Here is a 20,060-nt window from a genome sequence, read left to right as displayed (position 1 = left end):
AGAAAAATTACATTGTAACAATACACAAGATGCTGGCATGGACAACCATTTTATCTAAGCCCATTTTAGCCTCTAGGGCAGGGAAAATGACATAGTTTAAAGCATGCTTTGCCTTGTAAAACTCTCTCGCTCTAAAGAGAAATTTCAAATCAGGTAGAAAAGTATAATACCCGAGATAGATATCTCACTCTGAAGGGACAGCCAATGTACCATTTTTGAAAGGTTCACAGCTCAGATGTTTCCAGCAATTTGGCATTCCTGTTTCAGTTTCTTGAACAATTGTCTGTGCCCAGCAGACAATGCCCCATGCCCAATCCATGCAGAGCTCACCTTTCCCCAGTGCCCCTGGGGCCATGCTAGCAGCAACCAGGAATTCAAGTAAGATCACTCCAGCTCTGCTGACTAAAATACTAAAATCTTGTTCTGTTTATTAGCAGACTATTAATTCTTAGGCTGGAAGTTCAGCAGCAGCTCACCTAATGGAAGTGACATTTACATGGTAAATAGCAGAGTAGTGAGGAAAATCAAAATTTTTTTCATGTCCCAAAAAGATGATCTAGAGCAAGAGTCAGGTTCAGCATACTTAATAAGCACCTGACATCATGCGCAGCTCCTAATCTTTGAAGAATTGTTAAAGCATAAACTGTATTTTCTTGAATTGGGTACAGTACATGAGGCGGGAGCACACGCTAAACTAGAAACAAATCAAACCACAAAAAGTTACCTGTGAAAATAATCAAATTTTAGAAATAAGGGATGCCCTGGCATGAACATATGTATCAAAGCAGCCTAACAATCATGGCAAAAGAGGATGTGCATTCAATGTTACACAGCTGGCATAAGGGCTCCTCCAATAAGTTTTATGCAGCCAGTGCTGGTGATGTTGATGAGCAAAAGCTTTGTGAAAAATTGTCCCTGTTTGGGATGGAACACAGCAGTGGGAAGGATGTGAAAGAAGCATAGTGTGCGTTCAGCCACTGTTGGAGCTGCCAAACAAGCATCCACGGCAGCCACTTACCACCCGGCAAACACAATGAGCATATTGATTTTCTGGGACTAAATATCTGACAGAGATGTATGGAAGAGAAGACAAAGAACAAAGTATTCCCTTCTGATAGAAATGTGTTTACTATACATATTCAGAGTCGGTCTAAGTGTTTGGAATGGACTGGAATGATCCAGTAACTCCAACCAGACTGCCTGAATAGCCTAACACATCTCAAGATGAGTAAGAATCAGTGACTTGGGAGCTGTAAGCCGAGAGGTTTAATTCGGCGGTGAAGGTATCTGACCCGATGAGTACAGACGAGCCCCATCTCGCCGTGCTGTTTGCTATATTTGTGCTGCTTTTCCTGCCATCCCGTGACTTAGCCTTTTCTATTTCACCTATTTAAGAATACCGTAATTTCCTCCTTCCCCCGGGCCTTACAGCTCAGCGCCAGGCGCCCGCCCGCCCGCGCCCCTCCCACCGGCTCCGCCGCCTCCCGCGTCGCCTCCCGCCGCTGGCCCGTGTCCCGCCGGCCGCCCCGCAGCCCGGTGCATGTGCGGCAACAACATGTCGGCTCCTCTGCCCGCCATCGTCCCGGCCGCCAGGAAGGCCACGGCCGCCGTGAGTGTGGCGGGGCGCGGGCCGGGAGCGCGGGCAGGCAGCGCCGCCGCCCCGCTTTGTTGGCGCGGGGGCCGCGGGCGGGCGGGGGGCGAGGCGCGGCCGCGCCCCCGCTGAGGGGGATGGCGGGCGGGCCGGCCCGCGCGGGTGGCTCCCGTTCCTTGCCTTGTCGTGCAGAGGCGGGCCGGGGTCGGCACCTGGAAGGGCAGCGGTGCCCGCGGGGAGCGGCCGCTGATGGCGGCGGGGCCGGGAGGGGAAGTGAGCGAAGCGGAGTTTTCTTGGGAGAAAGTGGTGCCGCGCTCCGAACCGCGCCTGACCTTGGGTGGGCGCCTGGGGCTCGTGTGCCTGTTCAGTGATCCTAACCCTCTGCCTTTGTTGTCTTTTTTTTTTTTTTTTTTTTGTGTGTGTTGTTGCTATTTTATTTCCCTCAGGTCATTTTTCTTCACGGATTAGGAGATACCGGGTGTGTATTCTGATCTATTACATACTCAGTAGCTATTATACTTTCAAATGTAACCTGCATATTTTAAGCACGTGAGCAGTTAAAATTTACTTAAGCTTCTTACTTTGCCCTTTACTGAATGCAGCGGCCAACAGCAGGTAAAACTTCACGTGTCCTGCAATGATGGTGACAACTATTTAATTAAAATTTTCCACCAAGTCCTTGAAAACTTTACTCATCTAATTTGGTCTAAATGTGATTTCTCTTTTGTCCCTGTGACAAACTTTGTAGAAAAAGAAGAGTGTGATTTTCTGATCATTTGCTTTCCTGAGAGTGGGTTTCTGGTTATTCCTGTGTTTGTCTAAATTTAGAGTTCTTTTTTATTCCAGACTTGTGGATTGTTGGTTTGCCAATAGCTGCTGTTAGTCCGTGGTTTCTTCATCAATATGTCATACTTACACTAAAATCCAGACCTCTTTGATCTATATAAGCAAACTCCAAAGTAGTCACCTAATAGCTACAGATTTTTGTCTCTGAAATATGGTCTTCAGACTCCCAAAAAATGCCCCCTAAATAAAATGTGTAATGCCCTGTTGCCTTGTTCCTGTTATTTCCATGTTTGAGTAGAAATGGAAAGAGTAGGGAATTACTGGGAGGCATTCTAGCTCTGGTGTAATGTTTCCTTTTGAAGCTTGTGTGTGCCCAGAAATAAGCATGCATTCATTAAAGCCATTGAATTAACAAGTTAAGAGAGTGTTGAAGCCTTTTTAGTGGAAGACTTTAAAAGAATTGGCACTTAGATACTGAAAATAAATAGCATGAATGCTTTGTCTATTTTGCTCCCTTGTGGCTAAAATTACATAATATTTTTTTAAGAACTTTTTTTTTTTTGTTACCTGGAACTTGAATGTTGCATCTAGGTTGAAACTTGCTATGTTATTTTTTCCAAAGTACTAACTAAAATTAGCTGTCAGAATGAAAACTTGCGTAACCTGGGCATTTAGTAAGTTAAAAAAGAGTCAAGTCCATGCACTTGGCAGTATTCTACAAGTGGAGTTTTTGCTCTGATGTGTTGTGCTGGCACAACACCTTGTTTGCATTACCCCTCGTCCTTTCTGCTGGTGGGAGGCAGCTGAGGCAGCAGTACTGCCTGCATCTTGGCACCAAATGTTCAGCAAGTGATTGCAGAATCTTTTGAGCTTTTGGAATCTGAGTCCTTGCAAATTGGCTCGGTGTTTGTTTTGGCAGGGGGTAAAAAATAGAGACTTTCTCTTTAACCTAAGTTATATTCCCTAGACAAGGTGGCATTTCCATTTCAGTGTCAGAGCTAAGGCACAGCCTCAATCTTGCAAATGCAGTGAGCATACTGGAACGTCTGCATTTGACAAGACATGACACCTCTGTGGAAATACAGTGATTTAGGTGTATTTCTTCTTCTAGTCTGTTGCAGATTAGATTAGATACACTGCCTTTGACATACTGTTGTTTGTGGGTTTTTTAAGTAAAAGCTGTAGGAGTGACCCAAAAAATTGCCTGAAGCAAACCTATTAACAATTTTATATCTTCCCCCAGTTTAAACTGACCTGTTCCGCTTCACATGAATTTCTAAATTGATCACTTCCATTTGCCAGCTGCATTTTTCTTACTCTGGAAAGTGTTTAACAGAGGTTACATGCTTTTTCTGTCTTAGCTCCTGTATAAATGGCACTTAAAGATTGGTACATACTTGTCAAAATCTGAACAAAAGGTGCCATATTGTTCTAAGGAATCTGCTTTAGTATGTATACAATGTTGCTTTTCAAATTTGTCAGCTTCATAATTGGCTAAAATATGTCCCTAAATTCTTATGTAACTATTTTTTCTCAGTGGTATTTCTCCTTTAGACTCCTATTCAACCCTCTGTGATACTGCAAATATTGTGCAAATCATATTTCCTGCAATTTGTTAGTAATATATCTAAAAGTACTGATAGGAAGTAGGCTGAGGTACAATCAGTGCTTCAAATGTCAGTGTGTTGGAATTGCCTTCAACTTCAGGTAGCATATATTAATAAACTTTCTTCAGGATGGTATTAAAACTAAACCAATCATGCCTTTATGGCTGGTCTGCTGTTGGTCTGATTAGTTCAACTGTATCACTGACGGATTTGTTAGAGGTGTTCTCTGCTTAGAACCAAATTCCCAGTATCTAATTTAATGGGTGAGTTCGGAATACTAAATGATGAGGAAAAATCAGGATATACAGGTGAAATGAGTGTTCTGGAAAGCCAAGTGCAGGCATGTGCAGTGGCTGTGCATGGGTTCAGATGTGGGTCAAGGTCAGTTCCTGTCCAGATGAGGCCTGGAGTGAGTGTTGACCTTATGCTCTCCAGTGTTCTGGTTTGGAGGAAGCTCATTAACTCACCTGCTGTGCAGATCTTGTTCTGTTATGGACATTCATATGCTGTATCTGTTTGAGATCAAAAAGCCACTGCAGTCTGGGGTGTTGTCCAGGACTGCCTGAATCCAAGAGCATTCAAGCTGAGCTGGAGTTAATAGGGCTGATTGATGGGGCTGGATCCATGTGGAGTTAGCTTAGGTGTTGGTTTGCTACTGGCCCACGTCAAGAAATGTGGTTCACAGAATGCCAAGCTGGCTGTCAGAGAAGCTGTCTGAGCTCTGCAGGAGCAGCAAAGCAGCCTCTGTGCTGCCTGGAAGCAGGATACCTGTGTGTATCTGTTCTGGCACACAAATTATTAAAGCCAGACAGATACAGAGTGGGCTTTGCCTGGAGCCAAAGTGATATTTCTGTAGCTGCACCACAACTATGACAACCAAATTAGATCAAGTCTTCCTGACTATATATATGCCACAAGCATTCAAGGGCCAAACAAACCTTCTGACTTTAGTACTACATTCATAGTACACTGTGGTTGATGTAAATATTTTCTAAAAGTGTGTTGATATTGATCTAATTCAGCGTGTTTCATACTTGGTCTGTGCTGATGCACCAGTTCAGAAATAAGCCAAAACCTAAAAGCAGTTGAAAATGTTTTTGTTAACAGGCACGGATGGTCAGAAGCACTTGCTGGTATCAAAAGCCCCCATGTGAAGTACATCTGCCCACACGCGTAAGTTTGTAACTTTCTTGTTTTACCTTTTTCTGTAGAGACATCATCTGTTAAAACGCTTGTGCAGATGTCAGAGAGGCACCTCAGAAGTGAGATGACATCAGGCTATCTCTGCATTTTGGTTTTTTATATAAAAGCCCATTCTAAAATAGTGTTGATGCTATTAAGTGTTTTTTGTTTTCAGGAAATTATGTGTGATTTACTTTGGGGTAAAACTTCATTTTTATTTGTACTTTGGTTCGGGTACTTATTCAGACTGAAAACGTACTTGTAAAGTTTTAGGTACAAAGTTATAGTATTTTGACTTTTTTCCCATTGGATTGAGTTGTTTGTTAGTTTCTTTTTTCCTCCCAACAATCTTTTGTCAAAAACAGTTTTATCAAGGATTTTTTTTTTGTATTTTGCTTACCATTACACTCAATTTGCATTAGCCAGCTGTACTTAAGCTTGGGTATGTGTACAGTAGATTGAAACTTGTTGTAGGTTACAAAGAAATTTAAAGATTGGCAGGATAGTGATATTTTCAGCAAATAATTCAATTGAGCTGTCTTTGTGTGCAATTTGAGAAGTGAAATACTTCTAAGCATCATCAGGCACCAGTAAATAAGGCAGTAAGATCTATCTACTATTGGCTTGGTGGTAGAAAAACTAATAAAGTATAATCTTAATTTATTTTAACACAAAACTTAGATTGTCTCTTGCTTTAGTGGTCTTTGCAGACGTGGAGCAGAGATGATAGGGAGAGAAGGAAGCAATGTTTTGGTGTATTGCTGAGCTGTGGTTTATTTATTTGTTTTACCACATGCCCCAGCTTTGCTGAACCATTCAAAAGGAGCTTAGCAAGATCTGCTGTTTTTCTTTGCTTGCCCTTTGTCTTCTTTCAATCCTTCCCCACAGAACTTATGCTGCTCAGTTGCTATAGATTAAAACTCAAGCCAGGTATGATCCATCCTGAAGCTGCCTTGCTGTGGCTGAAGAGATGGCACAGGGCTGGGAGGGAGCCCAGCAGTGAGGGCACTGCCCAAGCAGATTCAGCCGCTGACAGAAACATGTGTGGCCAGGCTCCACCACGTGCTGCTTTTGGCTGCTTCCTTTGGCTGGTGATGCTGCTGTAGAAGGTGCCTTAATCCACTGAACTTGTGAATGGAACTGTGATAAATAATTCTTAATTACAAATAAGTCAATGATATATGTATATTAAAAACATATATGAAATATATGCACTCATACGCACACACATTTAAAGCAGCCCATTAATGTTTTGCTTGCTCTCCATAGAGAGTGGTAATTCAACCCTGAATATTAAATGTGTTTGGGCTGGAAGGTTTCAAGTGAGTTTCTTCAGCAGATGCTGCAAAACAGCTCATGTTAATTACTGCTTAAAAGTAAGACAGAGGATATGCAATTCCATGATGTTACTGCATCTGCATTATTGAATTTCAGTATATATCTTATGTCAAGAGTGTTCATTCTCATTTCTAGGCCAGTTATGCCTGTTTCTTTGAACATGAACATGTCTATGCCATCATGGTAAGTATTTGTTCAAATGCAGATGGTTCTAATCAAATTATATCTGGGGCTATGAACTCATTGTTCTTAATTTAAAATCATGAGCAACCTGAGTATCTGGTTTTAATCACATGAAAGTGTAAACCTTTTTACTTTAGATATTTTCTTATAAAAGAACAGAACTAAAAGGGCTGTCATGAGTACATTGTAGTTGTCATTTTGTATCTATGGTAGAGATTATTCCTCAGGACTAATCTGTATATCTTAGAACAAAACCCCATTTTTATTCTACGGATAGGGTCTGTAGTATGCATTGTGTCTGAATTCCTAGTCAGTAGAAGCAGAGACTTGGAGTGGAAATATTATTGCTACTAGTGAGTAATATTTGGTGGGTCAGTAGGATATGTAGAAACTGTTCTTTAGAACTTTCATTTCTGAATAGAGAGCAAGAAGAACTTGGTTTCAATGATCTGAAACCAGTCTTCAGTTTTATTGGATTTTGGGCTTTCCCCCTTCCCCCCAGAGTAACTTGTGTTTGTTTTTCTTGTATTTCTTCAAACCATATTTTAATTTCTACATGCAGCAAAATTCCTGCTAATATTTTTTTGAGTAAATATCAAAACTGTGCTGCTTAATCTGCAGTAAGTTACAGAAGATGTCAAAACTCAGAACAGCCTTGTTGACTAGATCTAGTCTTTTAAGCCACATTCACAGATTGTGCACTGTTTCTTATGATCTATGGGTAGTTGGCAATAAACAATATGACAGCTAACATTTTTGTCTGGAAAACATCCAGATTTCATTATTTGTGTATTAAAGAAGCGGAATGGATGCTCTAATGAGTAATGCTCTTGTTGATGTTTCTGTAAGGTTTGATATCATTGGACTTTCTCCAGATTCACAGGAAGATGAAGCTGGGATCAAGCAGGCGGCGGAGAATGGTATACTTAGGAGTATTTTTTATGTCTTAAAAGTACTTCCAGGTATTCTTGAAAATTAACTATCAGTCTGAAACAGGTTTTCTAAAGCTAATATTTTTTTAGGGAAAAGAATATTTGTATATGGTATTATCACTGACCAAAGTTTAGCTAGATTAATTGTTTATTGTTTGTTTGTTTTTTAACTTTATTAGTAAGTAGAGTAATTCACCAATATAAACACTTCATACTCTGAAATAGGGGAACAAGTGTAGGTTTTTTTAAAGAGCTTTTGGGTAGTGCAGCAGGTCAGAGCAGTATTGGCATCCGGTTGTGTTGCTTTTAGTTGGAAGAGGATGCCATCTTCCCAAAACTGGAGCTTTTGCAAAACCTATTTGCATGTTTTTCTCTTTGGAAATGATACAGTGGCACTGACATTTCTGACTGTGCTTTAGATCTTCTGGTAGTTTTAATATATAGAAGCCTAAATTTTCCTTTCACTAGCTTTCTCTTGATGCCAGGAAGAATGCATTTTTCCTCTTCTGGACTTTCTAGAGAATGGAGTGATTTTAACAGCTGGCCTTTATTTATGTTGCAGTTAAAGCACTGATAGATCAAGAAGTAAAAAATGGAATTCCTTCTAATAGAATTATTCTGGGAGGCTTTTCTCAGGTAAGGTATGGTTGGAAAGAGCCATTGTCTTTTTTCTAGGGAAGTAACCTAGCTTTATTAACTTCAGAAACCCAGACACTTAAATTGAAGTCAGCTGATATTAGATGCCTCTAAAATTTTAAGGGGCCAATTTTGCTTTGCTTTAACAAATGAAGTTTTTGGGTTTTTCTGCAAATAATTACTGTTCTCTGGAAAATTAACATACATGTGTAAAAAAGGTGCTAAAATAAATTGTCTGTTTAAAATCTTTATGCACGTAACCTAAATAGTTTTGCTTGAAAATTTTGGTAATATTTTTAATTGAATTTGGTAGATATTTAGTGGTCTGGATTTATTTGGGAAGTCTTTTCCTTTACACTTGTAGGGCATCTGTCGTAGGTAGGTTAGTTGATTAATTGGTCCATACATCAACTCCCCCAGTCTGCATGCAAATGAATTAAATATTAAAGTAGTGATAATACTGTTGTGATAAAATTATTGCAGTGCAAAAATGTTGTGAGTCTTTGGTTTTGGGGGGTTTTTGACAAGTGTTAGTTACAGTAAATTTGCTGGCTTACCTCTGAATTGACCACATGGACTTGGAAGGGAGGAGAAAAAGCAAAAGAAACGTTGTATATAAGTACTGGTTTTAGTTGTTGGCTCTAAAGGAGAATAGATTGCAATAGGAAAAGAGTTTTAAAGGAGAAATCAGGGATTTTGAAGCAAACATTAAAAAGAACTTTACTGTCATTATTCTAATAATATTTGTATCTATTTTAGGGAGGTGCTTTATCACTGTATACAGCTCTTACAACACATCAGAAATTAGCAGGTGTCGTAGCCCTCAGCTGCTGGCTTCCTCTACGGGCTTCTTTTCCTCAGGTATTTGTTTCTTTCCTGAGATGATTTGCGCTTGGGGAATGAGTATCTCTGAAGATTGAATCTTGTGCAAGAATTAGTGGTCATCCTTATTACCAGATGACTGTTGTTTGATAATTTAGAAGTTTTTAAAATAGGGCCTTAAAATTTTAGATTTTGTTAAGTAAGGAAAATGAAGAAACACTCAGTAGCTATTTTTGCTTAAAATGACAGTACTAGAAAATTTAAAGGACAGAACAAATTTTCCTTGAAGGTTAATTTTCTGTCTGCCATTTGTTCCATTGCAAGGCACTGTTTTATTAGAGACTGAGTGTTTGAGCAAAGTTTCAAGTTTTTTACTTGGCCAGAAATTATGACTTTCTGTTACAAAAGTTTTTGTCAAAATTTTATTTGCATGTCTTTGAGCTTAATGTGTTGTCAGGTACAGAGCTTACTTCATAAGGAGCTGCTTGCAGGCCATACATTGTACTATTTCCCCATAGAATTCAATTTGCTTGTGATGTCACAGGGTATAGTGCCATGTTTTTTTTTTTATTTCAAAGGTGTTAGCCTTATCTCCACTTAGTGTCTCTTTCTTCTCTTCTCCTGGCTAATTCCACCCCTCCTAGGGCCCTATCAGTGGTGTCAACAAGGATATTGCTGTTCTTCAGTGCCATGGGGACTGTGACCCCCTGGTTCCTGTAATGTTTGGTTCCCTCACTGTTGAGAAGCTGAAGACTATGATAAATCCAGCCAATGTAACCTTCAAGACTTACTCTGGCATGATGCATAGTTCATCTCTTGAGGTAATTTTCTAAATCCACCCTGTTTTAGCTGGTTATAGTTAATTCTTTTTCCTTCAAAACTAATATTTATAGGCTTTTTGTGGGGAGGTGAGTTTTTGTTTGTTCTCTTTGTTTTGGTTTTTTTTCTTTTTTTTTTTTTTTTTTTTTAATACATGCTTCATGCTATTTATTTTGATGTATACTGAATTCTGGGCTAAAAAGTATCCAAAGGAGAAGTTTGTATGACAGGTGAGAACTTCCTCGTAAGATTGTGTTTAGGGCACTAGGCAACTGGGTCTATAAAATGCTCTTCTTCCCAAATTTTTATTATTTGCTTAGTTTAAAAACCTAATTAGAATTAAAAGACAAATTCTCATAGCATAAATCCAAGATGGTGTTTTGGAGAGAAGAATCCTGGTAGTTCTGAGGAGGGAGACATCGAAGGAGTAGGGAGGGAGGTCTGGCACTATGGAAGAGGCAGCCTCAGAGCCTGCATTAATGGTTCTGGCTCAGCAGACAGCTGAGCTGATGTAAGAACTTCCTGCTGCCAGAAAGGGGTGGACTCCTTCTGCTCCTGACCTCGTGGCCCTCACTTCCTCCTTGTACCGGCTCTGGGACGGATCAGAAACTTCCTTGAATCATTTGAATTTGCTAAAATGGCAAAAGCCGAAGCCTTCAGTGTTTGCAGCCACAAGGGAGCTGGAGCTTCAGAACTCAACTAAGTGATGAGAGCAAGAAATCAAAGAGGAAGTAAAGAACAGATTTGCCAGCAGCAGTAACATTGTTAATTTAGATTGTTGCATCTTGTGGGAACTGTAACTTTGAACAACCTCTTTGTAACATTTACAGAGTAGTGCTGCATTTAGCCTGTAATATTGCTGAGCTGTTATACAAATATATTTTTTCTTTCTTACAACAGTGACTTAATTAAGAAAAAGATTACCATGGATTAGTTTCTCAGTCTTGTTTGCTGTATTTCTTTTCCTTAAGGAAGGAAGTATGCTGAAAATGAAACTGGATAGTTAGGTGGAGGAGTTGCTGGCTTTCCATGCTGCTGCTAACTTGTAAAAGTTTAAAGTATAAAGGAAGCTGTGGCCTTAGCTACACAGTCAACCTGGTGCTATCAAGATCACTTAATATGTAGCTTGCCTGTTCAGCTCCAGAGGAAGAGAAAAAGTAGTCTTTGCTTTTTTTCTTGTATTTTAGCCTCTGCTAAGTGCATATCAGCACTGTGAAGTTATCAGCCTGACTTGTGTGCAGAGTGGTAATTAAGTAACTGATTGCTCAATATCTCTAGCCCAGCTGCTCATTATAACTCAAATGTTAAAGCATGATTTAATGTAGCTGATTCCGTAGTGGTAGAGGACTTCAACTAATACAGACTTTTATCTTTAAACAGGAAATGATGGATGTAAAACAGTTCATAGACAAACATCTACCTCCCATAGACTGAATTTATCTGTGAGAAGCCTTCTATATAAATACACCAGCATCAACTGTGGTAGAGTGTTAAATCTTTTCATATGCCTGATAGGAAACATTATTTCTATACCTGCAGTGTTACTACTGTGTTGCAAATTTATACTTACAATGAAGATTAAATAATGCACATGTACAAGAAATGATAATCTTTTTAGTATTTTTCAGCCAGTGCTGGGAAGGATGTGAATGAGGGAACTAGGTAACAATGACAGAATGTAACTGTTTTAAAATGTTGGATTATTTGTTTTTTCTTGATTGCAGAATTTCAAATTATTTGTACAAGTAATAAAAATCTAAATTTAAGTGAGCAACATAGATGTGACCTGTTAAGTTTTACTTGAAATGTGATTTGTTCTTTCTTCCTTCATTGCAAACATATGGCATTTCTTTTATGTAATGAATGCATAAAGAACACAACATAAAACAGAGTGGGCATGAAGTACAGAACATGTAATGTAGTGGGCATATGATGGTAGAATAAATGCTACCAGGGATAAAGCTTAAGGATTATATGTTAATTGTTTAACAGATAAGGAGGGTAGTTCTATAATGGCTAGAAGTCAGCAAAGGTATTTCTTATATTTAAACCACCTCAATTTTGAAATGTTCATATAGATAAATACTGTGGAAATTCTAAAGGGACACATTCCTTATTAGACTGTTGTTTGTCTTATTGTCTTTTTTCTTTTAAACTCATTGCAAATGTTGACTTGGAACAGAATTCTGAAAAAGTGCATAGGAATTATTTGAGTTTTGTTAAAAAAATTCTTGTTTTCATATTGAATATTCATCTGATGCTTCATTTGTAGTTTTAATTTGTTTATGTATTTCACATGAACAACTACAGAATATTGTTTTGATTTTTTTTCTCTGTACTTTGGAGAAAATAACTGAAAATAGTGCATGTATGTAGTTCTGTGTATTGTTGAACTCTTATCTGTAACACACACTTATTTGAATTATTTTTTGCTAGAAATATAAGTGCAATTGGGATATAACTAACATAAACTTTAAAGTAATACTTTTTGATAATACCATATAATACCTTCTCTTATTACATGTTGAGACTTGATTTTTTTTCTGAATTGGAACAAAGCATTTTCTTTTAAAATCTATCCTTCTACATTTCCCCAGATCAGTATAGCCTAGGAATATAAAGACCTATCCTGGGAAAAAAGGAGTAAATTTACAAGATACAGAATGTTTCTTCTTTCAGAACCTTAAAATTGTAGAATGCACTGGTTTGCAGGAGTTGATGCACACTCAATAGCTTTTTTTCAGTTCAGAGCCATAACTTACTGCTGGGAGCAGCTGTTCTGTAGCATTCAGAGGCTGTCACCACACTAGGAATGTTTAAAACAATGCACTACACTTTTTACTGCATAATGTGCTGCATAACAATGTTCTATCCTGTAATATGCTTTCAAAGTCAAAGAATATTTCTATTTTGGATGTATCTGTCATGTCAGCACTGCGCTGCACACCTGAGTTTAAGGTACTTTTCCTCTCCCAGGGGTCCTCTTACAGTGTATGTGAATTTACATCAGGTATCTGCCAGTACAAATACACACATGAGGAATTGCACCTTTATATCTCTCCTCTAGCATTGCTGCTGCCAGAGATCTGACCTGTTTACCTAGTCTGAATAACCAGTTTTCAGTGCTTTTTTTTTTTTTTAATGTTGCACTTCATTTTTAGGAAGCTGCTTCTTTTCTAATCCAGTTTCTCTGGATTATTAAACATCTCTTAATATGTAAAATGGAAAAAGAGTTTTTTTCCTAAATGGTAATGAAACAGTTTTAGATATTCCATCTGTGTAGTTAAGAGGGCATTTTTATTAACTTTGAAGTTTAATTAGTAATTTCTCTCAGTCGCTCTCTTCTATAGATCTGCCAATTTGTCTTTCAGTTAATTTAGTTCACAGAAGAAACCATAATATTCTTACTGTAGTTGTGCCAAAGTTCTCTTGAGAAAACATTATGTCCTAGCTTGGAGTCATTCCCAAATTGCATTGGCTGATTTTGCAATTCTACTAAATTGCAGTCTTGGTAATCAAACTATATGTTATTTCTCCTAGTTTTTAGATTTCTTTTCATTCCCCTATTGCCTAAATAATTCCCCGAGCATTGGTGTATTTCCAAAGTTCTTGCACAAGCTTCTAATTTTTCCTTCATTGTTTTCATGTTCTGTTTGTAGATTTGTTGTTAACTCTCTTCATCTGTCTTAACTTCTAATTGACTGTGTGCTCATTTCACATATTTTTCCTTCTTCAAGAATTAGTTTTAAAAGGTATTTCCAAGATGTTAAAATGAGATTTGCCCTAGTTTCTTTCTGTGTTAGCTCCATAACACTTTCTTCAAGTTGATTAACTGTGTTTACAGTTTGTGGTCACCTTCTAGTACTTAAATACTCTAATCCAAGTCAGCTTCAGCTGTCACTGTCATGATGCTTTCAGATGTTTTTCTAGAAATGCTTTTTATGTGTTAACTTTGTTCAAACACTCAGCTATCATAACATGAATCTTTTTCATATTGTTGTTTTGCTGCTTGCTATATCTACAAAGAGCTGTGTTACCAAAGTCTGTATAAGGAAATGTTTTGACTTACTTTGAATTTCTGTATTCTAGGAAGACTACTCCTCCTTTTTTTTAATTCAGGAGTGCATGTTTATATTGTGTTTGGGAGTTCTTAAAGAGCCCAGAAGCTAGAGGAACTTCAAGTCTGCGTGTCCTCCCATATTATACTGTGTATGTTGAGCTCCTGTCTTTTATAACTTCCCAGCTGGTTTGAAAGCTTTGTGTATGATCTTGCAGCTGAACATCTTCACTACCTGAAGTGATTTGATGCTGGGATTGTTGTTATAATGCATGTACTTGAGGCTGAATAATAGCTCAGTCTGATGGGGGAGTTTTCATAGTGTTCTATTAAAATGGAGAAGTTGGACTGTCAGTGGTCTAAATATTAATGTCCTATCCTTTTAAACTACAATTTGAAACTTTCCAATACTGTCTATTCTTTGTAATGAGAGACTTTCCACCAAAGGAGATGGTGTCTATCAAACCTGTGAAAGCATTGATAAGAAAATACCTTGCTTGCAGATCAGTTTGTTTCAATGGGTATCTAACTCCTTAATGTGTTCTTAATTCACAATGGTACTTAAATTGGACTGCAGTTTTGTGCTGTCAGAAGTCTGACTTCTTGTTGGAATATATTGCCCACTTTTGAATAAAGATGTTGAATTGCATATTATAAGCCAAATTTTCCAGCTATTCTTGAGGTAAAACTTTACTTGGGTCTGTACTGTGGGGAGGGCTGTATGATTTGGTCTCTTTGTCCTATCTTGTATAATTACAACACAGTAGATTGGTAAAAGTACTGTACACTGTAACTGGTATTAGAACTGTTAATTAAAACATGTTCTCTCTAGTGGAGTATACTGCACTTCATTGAAATCATTTGGATGCATCTTTTATGTAGAGGTGTTATTTGGGTTGATGGATATGACTGAGGGCAAACTGTAAGATGTTAATGAAGCCATATGTAAAAGACCTGTCTCTTGAATTTTACAAACAAATCCTGAACACTTATTCCTTGTGTTAAGACATATAAGCCATTTATATTTACTATAAACCTCTAAAATGTAATTTATTTTACTAATTTTATTTATTATAAGAAATCTTACTTTGGAAATTATTTCTGTACTAGGGAAAATTTAAGAGCTCTCAATTTTTAATCATTGTGAAATAAATTTCAGTTGGTATTTGGGCAAGTACTAAAGATTTTTTCCATACCTACCTGAAGGAAGTTGAGCTTTTATGTGCTGTGAAACGGGCACTCTAGAGGCTCCTTGGAAATGTATTGTATGGTAATGTATACATACTATAATACAGAAGAACAATGATTTGTCTTTACTGAGAAAAAAAAAATCACTTACCAAGTTAGGTTTTGCTACTTTGTTGAAAGAGTCCTAAGTATGATTGGAGGGTGGTTTTCAAATTCTGGGTTAATTTTATTTTAACTTGTTTTCTTGGAATTTGCAATAATTTTGAAAGATCAAAGAAATTAAGTTATTTTCTAGTAAAGTTATTCTAGGACACTGAAGAGCCCAAGTCTTCTCACTCTGGATTGCTGCACCATTCTCTGGATGTTCTGAGTTGTTGGAAAGGCCTTGAAGTTGATCAAGGTTTGGCATACACACCACTTTGTTAGAGAGACAATTTTCAGGTCAGGGGTTACATGTGCTATTTAGTTTAATACTTGAGGGCAATCAGTGCTATACATAGTGCAGGGCACTGTAGAGTAAAGTGGGATTATCTGGGAAGAGAGGGAATGGATGTATGTGTGGTAAGGGCAGACTTCCCCCTTGAAGCAGCTTAAAGCAACTTAAAGGCCATTTGTCTCCCCAGACTGCAATGTCCAAAAGTCAGAGTGGAGTACAATGAGGAATTTCATAAATGTATGGGAATGTGTGGTGGATGCAGTGCTCTATGTGAATAGGTTGTGGCAAATCAAGAGTCTAAGAATAGCCAGTAACAATAAAGATGCAGTGTTACACATAGCAATCTGCCAGTTTTTTAAAAAAACATTTTGAGTAATGTTCAGTTTCTATTTACTTTCAGCCCTGGCATCCCTGATAAGGTAATTGTGAGGAGAAAAATTGCCTAAAACTAGCATAGTAAAAACCCCCAAAACAAGACAATGTAGTGTATTAAACTTTCTCAAATATAGTATGAGAGCAGTGGTGTAAGTGAAGAACGTGACTCAAGAAGTTTTCAGAATGTCTGTTGGTTAAATTGAGAATGTGGTTCTTTGAAGATTAATAGCTGTAGAACAGATTCCCCCTTCTTGCCCTGCTCTCCCCTTTTTTTCCTTCCTTTTCATTGCTTGCCACTCTCATCTTACCACATTTGCCTTTGGGATAACAGATTTTATTAATTCTCTTTGAGTTGAGCAGGTACCTTTGATGTAGCTGATTAAAGTTGATTTAAACAAAGTACTTGTGTAATTTAATGGATGGCCACAAAGTGAACCAGCAGATAATGGTTTTCTTTTAGGACCAATTACTAGAAAAGAGCAACCCATTGCCTCCTTTTTTATCTGAAAAACTAGTAAAACTTTAAAACTTCCAGCCAGTTTGCAGAGGTGTAGTGAACTTGCTTCAGGCATCTAAGTGGGAGGTTTAGCTTGTGCTTGTGAGGAGAAAATAGACTTCCCTCATCTAAGGTTTGTTTTAAAGAGCCACTTCTCTGCATTAACAGATGGAGCAGATGGAGTCTGAATGTTCCTCAGTTGGGAATATAAGCAAACTCTTAAAGTAGTTTGTGCTTGAAATAATTTGCTAGCTGTGTTGTAGTATTTGAAATTATCAGAGAGGATCTTTAAAAGGATTAAATATTTTAAGTCTATATTGAAAAAAATTGAGAAAGTTGCCACAGAATAGAGAAGTCTAACAAACTTAAAAACTCTAGAAACTAAAATAGAGGTTTAAAAATTTTTTTTTTCAATATTTGAATGCCTGCTGTTTCTGCTTCTAAGTTGAAAAAAGTGAAGACATTTTGAAAAAGTAAATAAAAAACCCCCAACCCATCTGTTGTATAGTTATAGAACAATTAATCAATTTATTGATATTTGAGAAGTTTTTGAACAAAATCTTGTTATGAGAAATTGGAATTTCCATTTGCTATAGCTCCCCTTATTTGTCTGTGATTGGACTCATCTCCTCTTCCTCTGCAAAGGTTGGTGACCACTTGGCTGATTCAGACCAGCTGAGATTCTGCAAGATCTAAGACATTGCACCCAGGGCTCAGATAAAGAGGAGAGGGTTAATAGCCATGACATGGTTACATAAAACCTTTTGCAATGCTGTGAATGTTATATATTGCACAGCTGTGTTACTACCCAATTAGAGGAGCTTTTTCCATACAGAATATCACTCCTGAAAATGCAGGATTTTAAGTGCCTTGATAGCAGTTCAGAGATTCTTTACTTCAAATTCTGCAGTAGTGAATGTGCTACTGTGTTGCCCCTCCTGCCCCAAATTTGTGAAGATGCTATGTCATATCAAAAGAGACTAGTTAGTAAAAATTGACATTATTTCTTAAGTTCACTCTTTTAGGAAGAGTTATCTCTACCTGCTAAGTCCTGGTATTGCAGAAGGCCCCATGGTCCAGCAAATGATAGTAGGACACAGGCTTTCTGCATGAGCAGGGGTGCAAAACTCTTTAGAAAATGTTGCAAGAGAAAAGTGAGGATATGCCATAACAGGTAAGTGCAGTGCAACAAACAGTGTGTTGTTTCTTCTGTCTAATGTGTTAATTTAGGAGAATGATGCTAAACAGACAGGAAAAAGTCAGTTAGGTTGTTTTTCCCTCTCCTACTCCTCTTTGGACTTGGAGTGACATGTTATAGAAGAGACTGGTGCTGTACCAAGCCGCTTGGTTTAGAACCAGCTAGAAGAGAACAAGCATGAGGAGTGCTGTGTGTTCCTTTTCAATAAAGACTTGCTGTCCCCAGGGTGGTGGAGCAGCTGATATAAAGAATTTGGTTAGTACTGATTCAGTTAATTTGTACTGTTCTGGTATTGTAGCATACAATATAAATAATGTGAGCTGTATTATGTTTTCTTTCAATGCATCTACTTGCAAAAAATAAAAAGGGTATGCATTGCCATCTGATTATTCTTTGATTTCCCTACTGAAATATTTCTTTGATGCCACTTTTTAAAGATTAGAGGTTAAATAAGTATGATGTGCTTTGCCTTTTATAAGTGCTCTCAGGGGATTTAATTTATAATTTTCAATTTCTCAACTGATACATTTTGGATGTTAACAGATTTCATCTGCATTTTGAACTCTTTCCATGCATTTCCAGTGAAGTAGATGTTGAATTGTATTTTTAAAAGAAATTTTAGAAAAATCTGACTTTATTCCAGAGTTTAAATGCATTTAAACTTGCCAAAGTGGCTGACTTGAGATTTCTAGTTTTGTGGTTGTATTGTCCCTGACCTAACTTGCACCTACTGTAGAACATGTACAAGCTTGTTGATCCTGTAGTGTAGCAATAGCTCTGAGCTGCCAACACCCTGTGTGTTGTTTTTATCATTTATGTGATTGTGAGGAACAATGATGTTAAACTTCATTGAGGTTAGCATCAGGGTAAATACCAGTGTTTGATTTTTACAGGTACTAGGTAACTAAATCTAGACAAAATGGAATTAAACCTGAAATGGCTCAATCCCTCAAATGTTGTGAGAAGCTGCATTCTTTTATTTTTGTCTTCCCAAAATCTGCTCCTGAATGAAAAGGTATTCTTTTCCTTAAACAATATTTTCTTTGTTCTTGTGGGGTTTTTTTTACCCCCTGTTGGGCAGAACAAAAACAAAAAAGCAGCAGATAAAGTTTCTGTATGCTTGTCCAGTTCATGGCCCAGATCTAACCTGGGGGAAGATCCTGTGTAGGTCCCAAATAATATTAATTGCTTCTAATATGTGCAGGCCTTAGGGTTGACCATGGTGTCCATTGAGCAGGATGCAGAAGTGCCCAAAACCCACCTGCTTCTATTTGGCTTCAAAACACAGGACAGTCTTGCTGCCCAGTCTTGCCACAGAAAGTGTGTTGGTGGTTTTTGCTATAATGGCTTCCTTGAGTGCTGTTGGAGGAAAAGGTCTGCCTTGCCTGTTCTCCAAAATGTCTGTATTTTACAGCCCTTGGTTCACAACTGGGGCAGCCACAGCATTCGACTGCTTATTAATAATGGATTTGAGAGACTGTGTAAGCACCCTCCTGGATCTTAGGAAGGGATAATCTTCCTGTAACCTTCAGATGTGCCATTTTTGTGAAGTAAACACCCCTGTTTACTTCACAAAAACGAACAGCAAAAATGGTTTCATGATGCTGTTCTCAATCACAAATCACGGTAAACAAGGCACCTAGCTCAGCTGATGAACAGAATTCCATTGGTGATGATGTTTAATATTTGTATGTCAAACTTTATAAATGTGGTATGTCCCACTGGAACACACACAAGATTTAAACTAGACCTAAGACTCAGAAGCACAGTAGCACCTCACACTGTGATGCTTGGCCAATGCCAAAGTTTATTTCCAGCTCTGTTGTACTGCCTCGGAACGTGTATCTTCCAAACTTCACCCTGAAGCTGCAATTTGAAACCCTCACTCCATTTTATATAAAAGTAACTATTAAAAAGATGTATGCATAAAAACCTTTTCTGTCAGAAGGGACAGGGGCTTTTCCCCGTCCGTTTGACGCTGGTAAAAATGAAGTGTCTGCTGTAATTCTGCACCTCCTGCCAGCCGAGGAAAAGCTGGGTAGTAGGGAGGGGATTCCGGGCGGCGTGGTTCGCTCTGTGTCCGCAGGTACGAACAGGGGCAGCGCTGGCAGCATTGCTGGGAGATGGGGAGGGTCACAGAATCACAGGGTCACAGACTGTCGTGAATTGGAAAGGATACACTAGGTCCGACTCCCGGCCCCGCACAGGACACTGAAGAATGACACCATGGGCCTTAAGAGCGTTGTCCAAACGCTTCTTGCGCTCGGTCGGACTCGGTGCAGTGCCCAGTGAAGGCTGCCTGAGGCCAGACACATCTCACTGCGTTTCGCTGCGTTTGGGGCTGTTTCGGGCCGCGCGGTGCGCGGGCGGCCGCAGCCCCGCCCCGCTCTCGGCGAGCGGCAGCGCTGCCTGCC

At 38.5% G+C, this 20,060-nt stretch overlaps 1 protein-coding gene across 1 annotated transcript; it reads left to right on the top strand.

The window, feature by feature from the left end:
* The first annotated feature begins 1,488 nt into the window (after window positions 1-1,488).
* On the top strand, window positions 1,489-14,784 carry LYPLA1 (lysophospholipase 1). Its single transcript, XM_063168832.1, has 9 exons — window positions 1,489-1,609; window positions 2,038-2,069; window positions 5,092-5,157; window positions 6,640-6,687; window positions 7,537-7,607; window positions 8,182-8,255; window positions 9,015-9,116; window positions 9,722-9,898; window positions 11,277-14,784. The coding sequence occupies exons 1-9, from the start codon at window positions 1,541-1,543 to the stop codon at window positions 11,328-11,330; spliced, it is 693 nt and encodes a 230-aa protein (XP_063024902.1). The 5' UTR covers window positions 1,489-1,540; the 3' UTR covers window positions 11,331-14,784.
* Window positions 14,785-20,060: the final 5,276 nt, after the last annotated feature.

This window comes from Melospiza melodia, chromosome 1 (assembly GCF_035770615.1).
Source record: "Melospiza melodia melodia isolate bMelMel2 chromosome 1, bMelMel2.pri, whole genome shotgun sequence".
Classification (NCBI taxonomy): Eukaryota; Metazoa; Chordata; class Aves; order Passeriformes; family Passerellidae; genus Melospiza; species Melospiza melodia.
Note: the sequence above shows the minus strand (reverse complement) of the source record. Positions and strands in the feature narration are given on the sequence as shown.

Coding starts and splice junctions, on each gene's coding strand:
- LYPLA1 (XM_063168832.1), top strand. CDS start 1,541: ATGTGCGGCAACAACATGTCGGCTCCTCTGCCCGCCATCGTCCCGGCC. Junction 7,608..8,181: donor CAAGCAGGCGGCGGAGAATG/GTATACTTAGGA, acceptor TTTATGTTGCAG/TTAAAGCACTGATAGATCAA. Junction 9,899..11,276: donor TGCATAGTTCATCTCTTGAG/GTAATTTTCTAA, acceptor ATCTTTAAACAG/GAAATGATGGATGTAAAACA.